Here is a 14648-nt window from a genome sequence, read left to right on the forward strand (position 1 = left end):
CACGCTGATCGCATCACTTTGACGCTGCTTTAAAATTTCTTTTCAAACCAGAAGAATGAATGTGATCTAAACAATGCAAAAACAGCCAATTTTGTGTCCTAATAGTGTTTTTAGCAACTTAGGACACATACAGTATATGACAGTCAACATCTCTAAAACTGTGACCCTTTAAAATCGAGGCATTTTATAGACAAGTACAAATATTGTTTTGTTTTCAGTCAAAATTAAGATTTTTATTTATTAAAAGAAGCTAAATGATGTGCCAATGGGTAAGTAAAATAATCTTATTTCAAACAGAAACAATCGGCTGATTATTTATGTTATTTTATATTATTTTGGACTAGAAACAAGACAAAAACTCAACAAAAAGTATGTGCAATGTAAGACATTTAATATCAGCTATGGGGTGGCACGGTGGCTCAGTAGATAGCACTGTCGCCTTACAGCAAGAAAGTTGCTGGCATTTCTGTGTGGAGTTTGCATGTTCTCCCCGTGTTGGTGTGGGTTTCCTTCAGGTGCTCCGGTTTCCCCCACAGTCCAAACAAATGCACAATAGGTGAAATGAATAAACTAAATTGGCCATAGTGTATGAGTGCGTGTGTGAATGAGTGTTTATGGGTGTTTCCCAATACTGGGTTGTTGCTAGAAGGGCGTAAACCATATGCTGGAATAGTTGGCGGTGCATGTGAATGTAGTGACCCATGAAATAGAGATTAAGCTGAAGGAAAAGGATTGAATAATAAACCCACAACAGCAGATTTTTAATAATCCTATTGTACCAAAACACTTTGCTCAGCAGCAACAACACATGTCATTGCCAAGTACATCAAAAAGGATCGTATTAAACTGTAAATACTTTTATTAATATTTAATCATGTTTCAGCACTTCAACAATCATTTCAAACATTTCAAAACAAGTCCTGAGCATAAATTCAAACAACATCTCTTTTTGTGTTTGGTCAGCAAATACTTTACAGTGCTTCTTGAAGCATAATATATGTTGATTGTAAAAACAACACCAGCACCACTATGACCGTAAGAGTGCACAGAGACACAGCATGGCATGCAGAAGCACCTAAAACGAGCAGAAAGAGAATGTCGGGCAGGGGAAAAAAGTTGGCAGCGTGGTTTCGCCCATTAAAAAAAAAAAAAGACGTCCTTAGTCCTTCTTCTTTGACTTGTGGTTTTTATTAAAACTGAGGGACCTCATGGAGCCAAACACTTTCCGTCCAAGGTCGCGGAAAGATCTGGAGCGGGTGAGAGGAGCTGAAGGTGGAGGAGAAGGCGAGAGCGATGGAGACGAAAGAGGAGAAAGCGAATGACTGCTTCCCTCCAGACTCTGAGAGCGAGAGAGATGGAAAAGACTTGCAGTAGAAGAGTGATGTTTCTCCTCTTTCCGAACAAGATTTCGAGCACGCTCTGATCCCCGTCCTGCACGGCTGATCTCAAATGAGGAACGCCACTGATTGCTGTCCCGTTTCTGCCAGTGTGGCTCCAGAATTCCCTGAGACTCGCTTCGAAATAATGCTCTTCTAGACAAGCGGAGGCTTGAGCTCCGACTGTCCCAACTCGTGCCTTTCTTTTTGGAGTTATTCCCTCTGTGATCCTGCCTACTAGACGAAGTTTCCTTTAACGAAGTGTGCCTCCAGTTGAATCCTCCAGCTCTCACATCTCTCTCATCATCATCGCCATCTTCCTCTTCTCTTCCCCAAAATCGAGTTTCAAAACCCTTCCAAAATTTCCCACCTTTTTTAGGAGTTTGAGTACTCATTTCATCCTCCCACCCAGAGCCATAGTCTCTTCCTGAATAGCTACTGACTGTTGAAGCTCGGATAAGTTCTCTGGAGGCATGTTTACCCTGGTAAAGCCGTTCCCCATCGCCGCTCCTCCTCCAGCCTCTATCCTGAGGTCTCCATCCAGCTCCAGTGTTCTGTCTGAGGGAACCTCCACGAGGCCGAATCGGACCCTCCAATGGGGAACTGCAAGGGTGAAAGCGTGGAAGAGAGCACTGGGATGGAGAGTCACGGCGAAATACTGATAACTGAGCAGGGGTGAAGGGTGAATTTGAGAGTAGCCTTGGAGGAGAGTGGACTCTGGTGTGAGACGAGCCTGGCGAGGATCCTGGATCTGATTGATTATGTGGGAAAGGCAGGATTGGAGAAGAACGAGGAGTGGGACCTGAATTATCTGAACGAGGGCTTCCTGACTGCGAAGTCAGTGTTGAATGGCAGTCCGATTGGGAAACTTGTAGGCGATGCTGTTGAGATATGTAATCCTGTCCACTCCAGGTGTTTGATTGGGGTGTTCGATCTAATCCAAATGAATGCTGAAATGAGGGCCGAGTGGATTGCATTGTAGGCATGGTACTCGGAGAAGAAGAGCCTACACCTCTTTCTCGTTCACTCCCAAAACATTCAGCATCCAGTTCCACTCCTTCCTCCATCAATCCAAGAACTACAGACCTCGGCAGGCCTGAAACACGAGAGATCTCGCAGACAACTGCAGAGTCCTCGTTGAGTTTGGGAGGACTTTCCAAAGCTTTAATTGGAGGACAACCTTCTGCTTCTTCCCTCGAGGCTCCACTCCAATCTAATGATTTAGAGAATCCCACTGACCCAAAGGATTTCCCAGGGATCTCCAGAGACCCTCGATTGCTCACTGAAGAAGGGCAGGTGGAGATCCTTGGTCTCCTGCTCCAGTTTGGAGTACTAGTAATGGTGGATGTGGAAGAGGAAGGGGACGCAGTTGGAGTGACTATATTAGCAGAAAGATGTCCGCATGATCCCGAGACCTCTTCCTTCACATTTTTAGCATCAACACTCAAAGTCTTGTTCAGATTCGGATTGAGATTTAAATTCAGATTGAGGTGGAAGCTGATGTTAAAATCTTCGCCAGTGACCGAAGGCAAGTTTCCAAGGTTGATGGAATTGCGACTTGCACGTTTCCCAATACTGCTAAGACTAACTCTTGCCGAATTTCCCAGGATTGATTTGCAAGGAGTCAGGCTACCGCCGGACAAGCTGGAGGAGGAAGCACTTCTTGGGTGGAGACCCTCATAACCAGTCCCTGCAATGTTTATTTGGGGTCCACGACTGGAAGCTTCTGCGGCCACCCTGCAGTGATGCTGATGGACTAAACGGTTGATGTATTGCTCCAGCTGAGTAAAGGAAGGAGATGCTGGAGGCTGGATTTTTACAGGATTTTCCTCTAGCTCCGACTCCACAGGCTGCTCGCTCTCTGGGCTGGGGGACAGGCGGGTGGGTGAAGGATCCTGGCAGGTGGTGAACAGAGGGCTCTGGAGAGCCACGGCGTGGAGTGGACTAGGGTAAGGGTACACCTCTTTTGTCTTCCGAGAAACTAGGTCGGCACAAAATTTGGGGTCCAGCTGAAGCTGCGGATTGGAGTTAGAAGATGGTAAAAGAGAGCCCGGGGGAATCCCTCCCAAACTGGAACAAAGGTCTGTCAGAAAGATGAGGCTACTGAGCTCAAGATCCCCTGTTCATAAAGAAAAAGAAAAAAATAGAAACGTTATGCATTTTCATTCTCATTTTAGTATGCAATAAAGTTTGCTTTTTTAAATAAAAATATATATACATATTTAAATAGAGTTTTCTCTAGATTGTGTCTGTTTAAAGAAATAGTTCAGGTAACACTATTTTCAACAGACATTTAACTGACTATAAGAAACTTTGCAAGTACATGTCAACTTACACTAACCCTAAACCTAACCCCTACCTAACAGTCTACTTGTATTCTAATGAGAATTAGTTGGCATGTAGATGCAATGTAACTTAAATTCAACAAACGGACCATAGTTCATCCCAAATAAAAATCTCTCATAATTTACTCTCTCTTCACTTCCAATGTTTCTGTTTCTTCTGAACACAAACTATGATGTTTTAAAGAAAGCTGTACACCTGCAACCATTGAATTCCATAGACCATTGACTTCCATAGTAGGGAAAAACAAATACTGTTACAGGTTTTCAGCTTTCCTCAAAATATCTTCTTTTGTGTTCAACTCACAAACAGGGTTTTTGCAGATATCATAATGTCAAATTTGAGACTTTAAGACCTTTTTAAGACCATTAAGTATTCATTTTAAGACCTATATCACAATGTCAAAAACACGCATACACATAAGGAGAAAATCCTAAATCACAAAATTAGTGGTAAAATAAATATTTTTAAATTAAACAGTGATGAAGACAGGTTAGATGCACCATTGAACTACAGAAAAAACATCTTAAGGCTGATTCCGCCATTGTGATATTCTTTGAAACGGCAGGGGGTGGTCGAAAGAAATCCACTGTAAAGTCAGACGGATAAACAGAGAAGTAGTAAGTTTCCAGAACTATATCAATAATATCATTGAAAACTTTTAAACTAATTGTTTTTATTATTTTTATAATTTATTATAAAGATTTTTATAACCATTCAAGATTTTTTTAAATCAAACTTTGATGCATCACTTGCTTTGTTCATATCTCTGACAGTTCTACCTATTAAAGTTGAATATTAATGGCAACAGAACATGGATTGCTCTACAATTTTTTTTTATTTATTTTTTTTAATGGCAAGAAAAAAAAAATACACTTACTAAAAATACTGACGTTTTGTTTTTATTTTGCCCACTCAACAATTCATTCATTACTGTCTGGCTAGTTTCTGTCCTCTACTTACTGTATAAGCTAAAAAGGCAATAATGGTCCAACATTCCTGACCATTATCACCAATAAAGCCTAGAAATTGGGCATCAATATATTGTAAACCGATAGGTTTAAATATTTCTTTCCAGTTATTAAATGCACAATTTGTTACTTAATTTTAGTTCGTAACTATTAAATTGTATTAAATTCCAAAATTGTAATACATACATCAGTGTAAAACCTATGGCTGGTGGAAAACCATGTTTCTGTAATAATAAAACCACCTGGGTCTCCACTTTTGCCATGGCCTCTTTTTTTGTTTTAACAAACTCATCCTTCAGGTTTTTCCAAATTTTCCAAAAACTTTCCGCCTTTCCTACTGTTGCAATTTCTAGCCAAGAATTATTGATCATCTGGTTACGAATGGACGGATCATAAAGATGTCTGTACAGTCATACTTGTTTCAGACAATATCTCATCAAAGTGTTTCATATTCAGAACGGCAGAGTCACTTGCTGTCTTCAAGAAACGACTAAAAACTCAACTATTTAGTCTCCACTTTCCTTCCTAATCAGTTTTTTTCTATTTTTTTTTTTTTTATATATTTATTATCTGTTTTTTGTCCTGTCTCTGTTATCCTGTTGCACTGTAGAAGCTCTGTCACGAAAACAAATTCCTCGTATGTGTGAACATACCTGGCAATAAAGCTCTTTCTAACTGCCTCTCTGGCTATACCACTAACTGTACTCTCTCTCTCAAAAAAAAATGCTTTGCTTCTTTGACTTTACACACCTGAAACTTGTCTATAGCACTTGTTCACTGCTGCTCTTATAGTTGTGTAAATTGCTTCCTTGTCCTCATTTGTAAGTCGCTTTGGATAAAAGTGTCTGCTAAATGACTAAACGTAAATGTATTCAACTCAAATCAAACATGGCACTGCGCTAACTGTTCACCCGAGTCTCAAAAGATTTTGTGAGCTCCGTCAGCCGAAATCATGTCACGTGCACCCAAAGCGGACCTCCGCAAACACAGCGATGACGTCACATTTGCTGCACGCACAGAGTTCAATAGCAGAAAGTTGATTAGCTGTAGGCATGGGCCGGTATAAGATTCTGACGGTATGATAACCTTGGATAAAAATATCACGGTTTCACAGTATTGTAATTACTGCTCTAAAAAAACTAAAACTTTTTTCACCTGTGAACACAATATATTTTATTTTGTGAAATATTTTAACTATTTTGGAGCAGTAACATGTCAGGCTAAGTAATTCAAATAAATCATTGACTTCTGCTGTCTTCATTTGTTTCAAAAACACACATTTCTTTACATTTATATGATATTTTTTCTGCTTAAGACACTGTTGTCCTTAAAAACAAAAAAAAAAAATGTAAATAAAATTCTCACACATACCTTAGGAACGGAATAGCAAAATATTTTTGCGGTTTTAAAACCTTGACTTTTGCAAACCATGGTATACCTTGAAGACGGTTATCGTCCCATGCCTAATTAGCTATCGCATGTTGGTCTCATTTGTAGTTGTATTACCGCAAATTACATTTGAACTAGTAAAATAAACTACAACACCATGAAAACCAAGCAACAACAACAAAAAAAGAATTTAAATCAGCATTAGATGTAGCGTTACATGGAAAATAAGACCTGTGGTAAATTATTTAAGACCAAGAACAGTGATTTTAAGAATTTATAAGGCCTTTTTTGAGACTTTAAGACTTTACGACCCTGCGGAAACCCTGATAGTAACTCCACTCCAAACTGAAGCTTTTTCATTTTATAGCTTATAAAACGTATGCAAATTAATGCAATATCATATGTAAACGACAACAAAATATACGCTATAGTAGCCTATACTTTACAAAAAGTCAACATATGCGCTTTCATCACACGCAACGCACGCATAAACCATGAGTGAGACAGAGGAAATAAAAGCACACAAGCTCTAAGGTAAAATCAGATGCTCAAGACGTAATCTTTAAACTAATGACTTGTATTAAAAATGCTGACAGACTTTTCTGTGGAGCGATCGATTTGGGGTAGCCTGCTATTTTGACAGAGGGAAAAACGTGATTGGAAAAAAACAGCCTATGGTTTAAGATGATTCAGTCAGTGTTTTCGTTTTGTAATCTACATTTGTATTTTAAGTAAAAAATATCTAGGGCAGGCCTATTATTATTTATTAGTATTAGTTTATTATGTTTTTCTATGTTGTTGGGAACACTGCATGTGCGTGAAGATGTTCTGTCGTTAGTACGTTCTGTATGCTGCTGTTTGGATGTTAACATAAATCAGTATTCTAAAATGCAATATTTAATGTGTCAGACACAAAATAGACACATTAATTCATTTTATAAAATGAAATAATAAAAAAATTAAATCATTTAAATTAAATAATAATTAAATATAAATCTGACCATTTAAGGCTTAATATTCAGTTAACGAGCAGCGGATGTCTGTAGGCAAAATTAACCGAAATGAGCATCGCGATGGTATTCTTTAGTTTTTAGTTTATAACCCTCATTAAATGCTCACTGCTGTTTTACAGAATTATTTATCTTTGTTCTATTTCAATTGAGCAAATGTACAAATAAAAGAGTCAAATGTGTTACCAGTAGAAAAGGGTCTTCTGTCATGTTTATCCAGCGTTCCCTCAGGAGCGTCTGCACCACGAGCTTCAGCCTCCCTCCAGTGTGTGGCGCTGTGATCCAGAGATCGAGGCCTGCAGCCAACTCTCCCAGAGCCTCCAGGAGCCTCGCTGGACACCGAGAAACACGAGTCTGACAGAGAGCTTCCACTGACCGAGTAAAAACCTGACCACAAAAAAAACAACAACCACACAATGAAAGATGAGTTGAGAGCGAGCAGCGCCTCAGGCTGACACATGATATAAATGATGGGACTGCCATTAAAGCCAGAGTTAATGTTTGCCAGAGTAAAGTGAGAGACCTGCCAAAAACAGAGAAACAATGTGTCATGGTGAAGTTGAAAGGTCAACACTGAATCATTTGTTTCAAAACTGAGCCTCCGGCCATTCAAACTCATGAGTCATGTATACGCTGGCTTGAGTGAAATGGATTACAATTTCATGCGGGCCTTGTTTCTCTGGGAAAGCTGAGAGGAAAAAGACTTTAGATTTCACCGATTATTTATTTTTCCCCCCTGGCTGATGAATTTCTGCTTTTTGTCGAAGGTTTCAGTGTTGAAGTGCAATATTATTGCTAAAGTGTGTATCCCTTTTAACGTTAGACTAAATGATATTTGAGGCAAATGTAATAGAGATATATTTTCTGTAAATACATGACATATTGACATTATGATAATATATATATATATATATATATATATATATATATATATATATATATATATATATATATATATATATATATATATATATATATTTGAGCAATATCACAGTGCCTTAGTGTCCCACCAGTGCTGATATACAGCCATATCACACAGCTACAAATGTGATATTGCGTTTATACAACAGTTCAACGGCACAATCGTGTATATAATAAAAAAATCAAAAGGAGAGTCTAAAAAACTCTTTTATTAGGAACCACTTTCTTCTGCCATTCATTCTCATCTGCAACTGAGGTCAGAGAAGCAGAAACCTGTACTAATTCACCAACATCACTTCAGAGCTAGTATTTGAATGATTCTCTAGTGTAATGTCTAAAGTGTTGACAAAACCGGTGATTTTGATGACATTTCAAGATTATAAGGCTGAACAGCATGAAATGCTATCAGCCTACAGAGGTATCTCCTTACAGTATTACAGTTTACAGTATTTTACTGTTGCAATTGGGGGATCACAATAATTAACCCTGAAAAAGAGCAGCGCAATCACTACCAGATCACTGTTGTGTTTGCGATTAGAATGCTAAACACATGCAGGCATTTCTTCTTTCTGCCAACACAACACACATTCCTGACATGCAAGTCCCATCTCACACTCAATACACTACAATTATATGGTATAAATACAGCACTACAACATACAAAAGAGAGAGATCGACTTAGAATATCACTTACCAGTGTAATAATGATTTGATCAGCTGTAGTTAGAAATTACACTGTTTTAATCTTCTAAGTCTGGGGTCTCAAGCTCGCAGCCCACGGGACGATAGTTTGTGGCCCCCGCCTTAATTTGAAAGCTTAATGTCAGTGCGGCCTGATGTTTGATATGTTTAGAACTTTATGTGAACGAATAAATATATATATATATATATATAATACAAATATATATATAATTAAATATGTTGTCATTCAGTTTGGTGTTTTTAATTCCTGTAAATACAAGTCAGTATTTAAAGTGCATAAAGCGAATCTTGTTATTTATTATATATATATATATATATATATATATATATATATATATATATATATATAATATTGTATATATTATTTTTGATGCATTTTTTACAAAGAAAATGAAAAGACCACTTGAATATTCATAAATACAAATTTATGATTCGTAGTTGTGTGGGGAAAAAAAGCGTTTTTCCTTTACTCTGTAAGCTACCAATGACATTTCTTCCAAATTTAAAATAAAAATGTAATCTAGAGCTTTTATTATGCAAAAAATAAAATAAAGTTACGTTTTTAAAAAATTTCTTTCCGTCACAGAAATGAGTTAAAAATCCTAATAATATTGATAATATTGAACATTTCTTGCAGAAATTTTCAGAAATGAGGAATAAAATGATAGACTGAAAGGTGCAGTATGTAAGTTTGACCCAGTGGTTGAACTAGGTATTGCACTCCTGGTTCAAAACAACCAAAACAAACTTCAGACCTGTGACTCACTGCACACCAGCAATTATCAGTGATTCAGCATGTGCATTTATTAATGTTAATGAGGTTTAATATGTAGTAATTAGATCATAAACCTTACCATTTCGTTAGAGTGCAGTGAATGCACTATTCTGTGGCTCAGAATGTCGTGTTTCATCTGGTGCAAACAGCCAAATTGCTTGGCACTGCAAATCTCCTCACGTAGCCCGTTGTTAGAACACAGGGTTACAATGTAACCTGCTCACCTTATGTTTGTTTGTAGTATTTATATTATTTGCTAATTTTAACCTTATGTAGAACTCTGAATCTGCGTCTGCCTCTGAGTCTGCAACTGCCCACCGGAGGTTGCATTTCAGTAATGGACACACACTTTGAGAGCCTTCTTGACTGAATGAATGAAATAAGCAGTTTTCCACCAAGGCAACCCGGGGTGCTGAAATATAATTGGCTACAGTGGCAGTGGGCAGGTTAAATGACCAAAACAAAGACAGAGTTCCAGCACGTAATTCACGTTTTCAAAGCAGAACAACTGACTTCAGCATTGTTTTTCAGATAAACAACAATGTTCACTTGACATGTTTCTTAAATATCTGCAACTATATTATGGTATTTTTATGCTTTACAAGAGTCAAAAACTTATATACAGCACCTTTAAGCAATTGCTGGTAAATTTTGTTATTTGAAATTATGATAACATTTCACAATGCTTATGTATTTATTCTTTAAAATAATAACTTCCACAAACTTTTAACAGTATATTTGTTTCCATTTTTGAGGCCTTAGATTAGTCATCCGTCGAACTGAACACAACACGATGCCAGGAATAACCAGCTGTGACTAAATAATTATATAACTCTCCAAATGCCAAATACTAAAAAGGGAAGCAATATAGCAGAACAATGACTAATAATCAAGAGCTTTGGAGGAGCACCTCGACACGGCATGGTTCAGGGGCTCTTCAGCCTTGATTAAAGCTCCAAACACACAAAAACAGACACAAGTGCTCTCGTATGGAGTTATATTTGTGCCAGTAAAAATAAAAATGATGTAGCCTAATATACATTCCCAGAAAACATTAAAAACATACCATTACACAATAAGAAAAACATTCTCTGAATAAAACTCTCCAAATACGCTCTATTATTTAACAATTTGTAAAGATATGTTTTCCAAATCATCATTTGACTATGCAGTTTAGCGAGTAACGCTTACCATATTTTGGTACAAACATCTGAGGGCGGGATTAACAGTGGTCGACTCTGATTGGCTCGTGACCTTTTGATGGACAGCTCTGACAGGGTGGAGAGCATTATTGATGGCTGCTTTCAAACCACTGCCTCATGAAGCTTTGAAACCTTTATGAATCTTTTGTTTTGAATCAATGGTTCAGAACCCATATCAAACTGGCAGATTCATGTATTTCAGCAACTTAGGCTTCATTACATCATCAATTTCGAAAAGTCAGTGGTTTCGATTGCATTGACCCAATACTATAAAACACACACGAATCATGTGGGTTCGCTCAGATCGGCCCCTAGTGGTCAATGAACTGAACGGGTTTTCTAGTTTGTTTTTTTTTTACATCTGATATCAGATTACTTTTACAACTTTGTAGATGTTTTAATGAGGCATTTGTCAAATATAATATCAATTTATCAAAAAAAGTATTGGGTACGTTTATATCTGTGGTTGGGTTTATTTGGTCCTGAGCAAGGGTAACAAATGATACATTGTAGCAATTTTCTGCCGTTTTGGGTCCTTTTCACACCACACTGATTGCTTTGGTCCGAACCAGTTGAAAAGAACCAAAATGCAGTCATGTGACAAAATCCACATCACTCATTGGCCAGATGTTATTGAATGTATTTCCTAAACTGCCTTTCAATTGGTCAGAAGTAACATGTGGGAAAATGCCAATGGAACTGCCGCAAGTAAACAAACCAGCAGACACAAAATGCCGCTTTTTACTATGGAGGGACGGCTGCGCTGGCTAATTGTATCCCTGCTCATAGTAAAATATACTATATAGTTTGTATACATCACTTCAGACAAACTACACATTTCGAGAATGAAGCGCGGCTGCAGCTGAAAAACAGCACATCGGACTACAGCAGCTGGATTAGTCAAAAAAGTTGGGTTCTTATATTCTCACCACAAACAAACCGCTTCAGGGTTCGTTTGAAAGCATACCGAGACCACATCTCGGAGGAGGTCTTGATACGCTTTTTTGGTCCACTTTTGGTGCGTACTCGAGTGCGATTGCTACATTCACACCTGCCCAAATGAACCACACCAAGAGGGAAAACAAACTCTAGTGGGATTTAACCGAACTAAATAAGGCAGGTGTGAAAGCACCCTTAGTTAAGTCTTTCACCATCCTGTTTAACTCAAAAAGAGTTTTTTGCCCAGCAGGCTTCCCTAGCATGTGGTACTTTAAACACTTCGAAACAGTCAATCATTTTGCGAAGCGATTGGATTAGTTGATACTTTTGTATAAAAATAAGCGTTGTTATTAAAAGCTTCGTTTCTCCCATCACAAGCGAGCTGATGGCTGCTTTAGAAGTCCTGCTTCATGAAGCTTCCAAACCTATATGAATCTTTTGTTTTGAATAAATGGTTCAAAGTGCATATCAGACTGGCAAGTTCATGTAAATTTCAGCAAATGGGGCTTCGTTATGACCCAATACCATAATACACAAATCATGTGGGTTCACTCAGATCGCCCCCTATTGACCAATGACTGAACGTTTCGTAGTTGTTTTTTTTACCTGATCTTAGATCAGTTTTACGACTTTGTAGATGTTTTAATGAAGCATTTGTAAAAATATAAAGGGTTTCATGTGGAAATTTAATTTATGAAAAAATAGTATTAGTTAATAGTGTTTTACTGTCATGTTTACCAGAGCTCAAAATGGAACAAACTATATAAACCTTGAAAATAAGTAGAACGACGCATATTATGCAGACTGTGTATTATAGAACATTTAAAGATAATAATATAAGTGCATTTGATAGGTTATACCTATAATTTAAGACTTTCTGTTTGAAGAGTTTTGCCGAGCAGGCGTCCCTAGCAGGTGGCGCTTCGAACGCTTCAAAACAGAGAATCATTTTGCGAAGCGATTGGATCAGTTGATATTTTTGTATAAAAATAAAAGTTGTTATGAAAAGCTTCGTTTCTCCCATCACTAGTGAGCTTATAACTGATTTCGAAGTATAACTACATGAAGCTTCGAAACTTTTATGAATCTTTTGTTTTGAATCAATGGTTCAAAATGCATATCAAATTGGCAAGCTCATGTAAATTTCAGCAAACGCAGATTCGTTATGACCCAATACCATAAAATACACAAATCATGCGGGTTCACTCAGATCGCGCCCTAGTGGCCAACGACTAGTTAGATTAGTTATAGACTATAACTCTAGCTTCATTTATTTTACGCTTTGTTCATTTTTACTGGCACAACTGTAATTCCATACTCTTCTAAATGAATGTGGAGGATGAGCACCTGAGCTGGGTCTGGAGTCGCTGCCGGTGAAGTCTGGAGTTGGAGAGGACAGCAGATCAGATGGGACGTCCCAGGACAGTGTGGACCAGCGGGAGCTTATGCCCTCTCCTGTAGAGGCCAGACAGGACAGGTCGGGGTTTGTAGGAGACAGACTCTGAAACAGATGGAGGAGTCCTGTTACTACACATGCAGATTGTGTGTGTGTGTGTGTGTGTGTTCACATGGCATCTGTAGATAAACACTAATCTATCATAATGATGCATCCCAGAGAGAAGCGAAGCATCACCTACTCACCTGTCAATCAAGACCTGCGCTAAAACAAATGGGTTTTTTGTAAACAGTTTTGAACATCCAGTGTCATCCAATAAAAAAAATTAAAAAGGGAAATTCATGCATGAGTGCACAACATTACAGAATATCAGCTTCATATACAGGTGCAATGTGAAATATATATGCTATTTAGAGCAAAATATAATGAATATAATCTAGTACACACTTATTCTGACCATGTTGAAAACATTTTAAAATAATAAGTGGATTTATTTTTACATAAAAACAAAAATCTGTTAAGCAGAAAGTCGATAGTTTATGCTTTATTTTCACAAAAGTAGTTTGAAAAACCTGTCTGAATAAAATTCATTTGGCAATTTACTTAAAGTTTAATATATTTGGGGAGAGCGGGGATAAAAGTAGCATTTTTCATAGAAACCTAAATTAAAAGATCATATTTATTAGCAGAAATATATGTTTTGCTGTGGTCACTACCTCATAAGAGGGGTCTATCAATATCAGCTGATGTTTTGTATCAATGTAGAACAACTCCAATATAACTTCACTTTAAACAAAAGATGCGCATTGTTACTTTTGACCCCATAGACAGGGACAAAAGTAACACACGGTGGGTCAACAATAACAACATTTGCTAGATTTACTGGCTTAATCTTGTTTATTTTAACTATATCTGACTATGACCTTGTTAATGTTCACTGCAAACATATTTAGTCCTTTATTTTTGCAAAACAATATTAAACTGCATTTTCATTTCAAATTTCAGCTCCGTCACATCCTTCAAAAGCAATCCAACAGTGCAAAATGTTAACAATTTCTATAATTTATAAATATTTATGTTATTATTATTATTATTGGCAATAGGCATTATTTTTTAAGACATCTGATTATAAACACTGAAAACTCTAATGTGACTGTGAAAAATAAGGTTCGTCTATTAGCAGTGGGACGTAAATAACAGCGTGACTGTTGTCCCCACAGGAACTCTTTCCATTTAAACCTGATTTATTTTTAAACTGAAAGACTCAGACAAACTTAAGGATGTGTTATTGCACCAAATAACCTGTAGATTAATCATAGCGTGACACATGAAAAAAGAAACACAGCTTGTAGTAAATTAAAAAGTAGTTACAATAATTTATTTTCTGCATTTAAAAACTGAAATTCAGACCTAACCGCTGATATCTGGCAGCTCCATCAAGGGTTGAATGTGCTGTTATAACCTGGAAATCAAATGTTGTCAGGGCTTCCAGTAAATCACTTTTGTCCCGTTACTTTCGTACCTGCTCACCCCTAATATAAAAAAAAATCACAATTAAAAACATTTATTGTGTTCATACGAACACAAAAATGGTAAAAAAAAAATTAGATTTGAGCTATGTAAT

The 14648-nt window shown here is 37.3% G+C and overlaps 1 protein-coding gene across 1 annotated transcript in view; it reads right to left on the minus strand.

Annotated features, from left to right (window-relative positions):
* Positions 1 to 915: 915 nt before the first annotated feature.
* The window catches only part of si:ch211-168f7.5 (dapper homolog 2), a 33080-nt gene continuing 19347 nt past the window's right edge, over positions 916 to 14648 (minus strand). Inside the window, exons 2-4 of the mRNA XM_056472412.1 lie at positions 12976 to 13129; positions 7276 to 7476; positions 916 to 3495 (exon numbers count right to left, since the gene is read on the minus strand). Coding sequence (XP_056328387.1) covers positions 1160 to 3495; positions 7276 to 7476; positions 12976 to 13129 — 2691 coding nt within the window. The 3' untranslated portion in view covers positions 916 to 1159. The remainder of the gene's footprint in view (positions 3496 to 7275; positions 7477 to 12975; positions 13130 to 14648) is intronic.

Source organism: Danio aesculapii, chromosome 14, assembly GCF_903798145.1.
Source record: "Danio aesculapii chromosome 14, fDanAes4.1, whole genome shotgun sequence".
Lineage (NCBI taxonomy): Eukaryota > Metazoa > Chordata > Actinopteri > Cypriniformes > Danionidae > Danio > Danio aesculapii.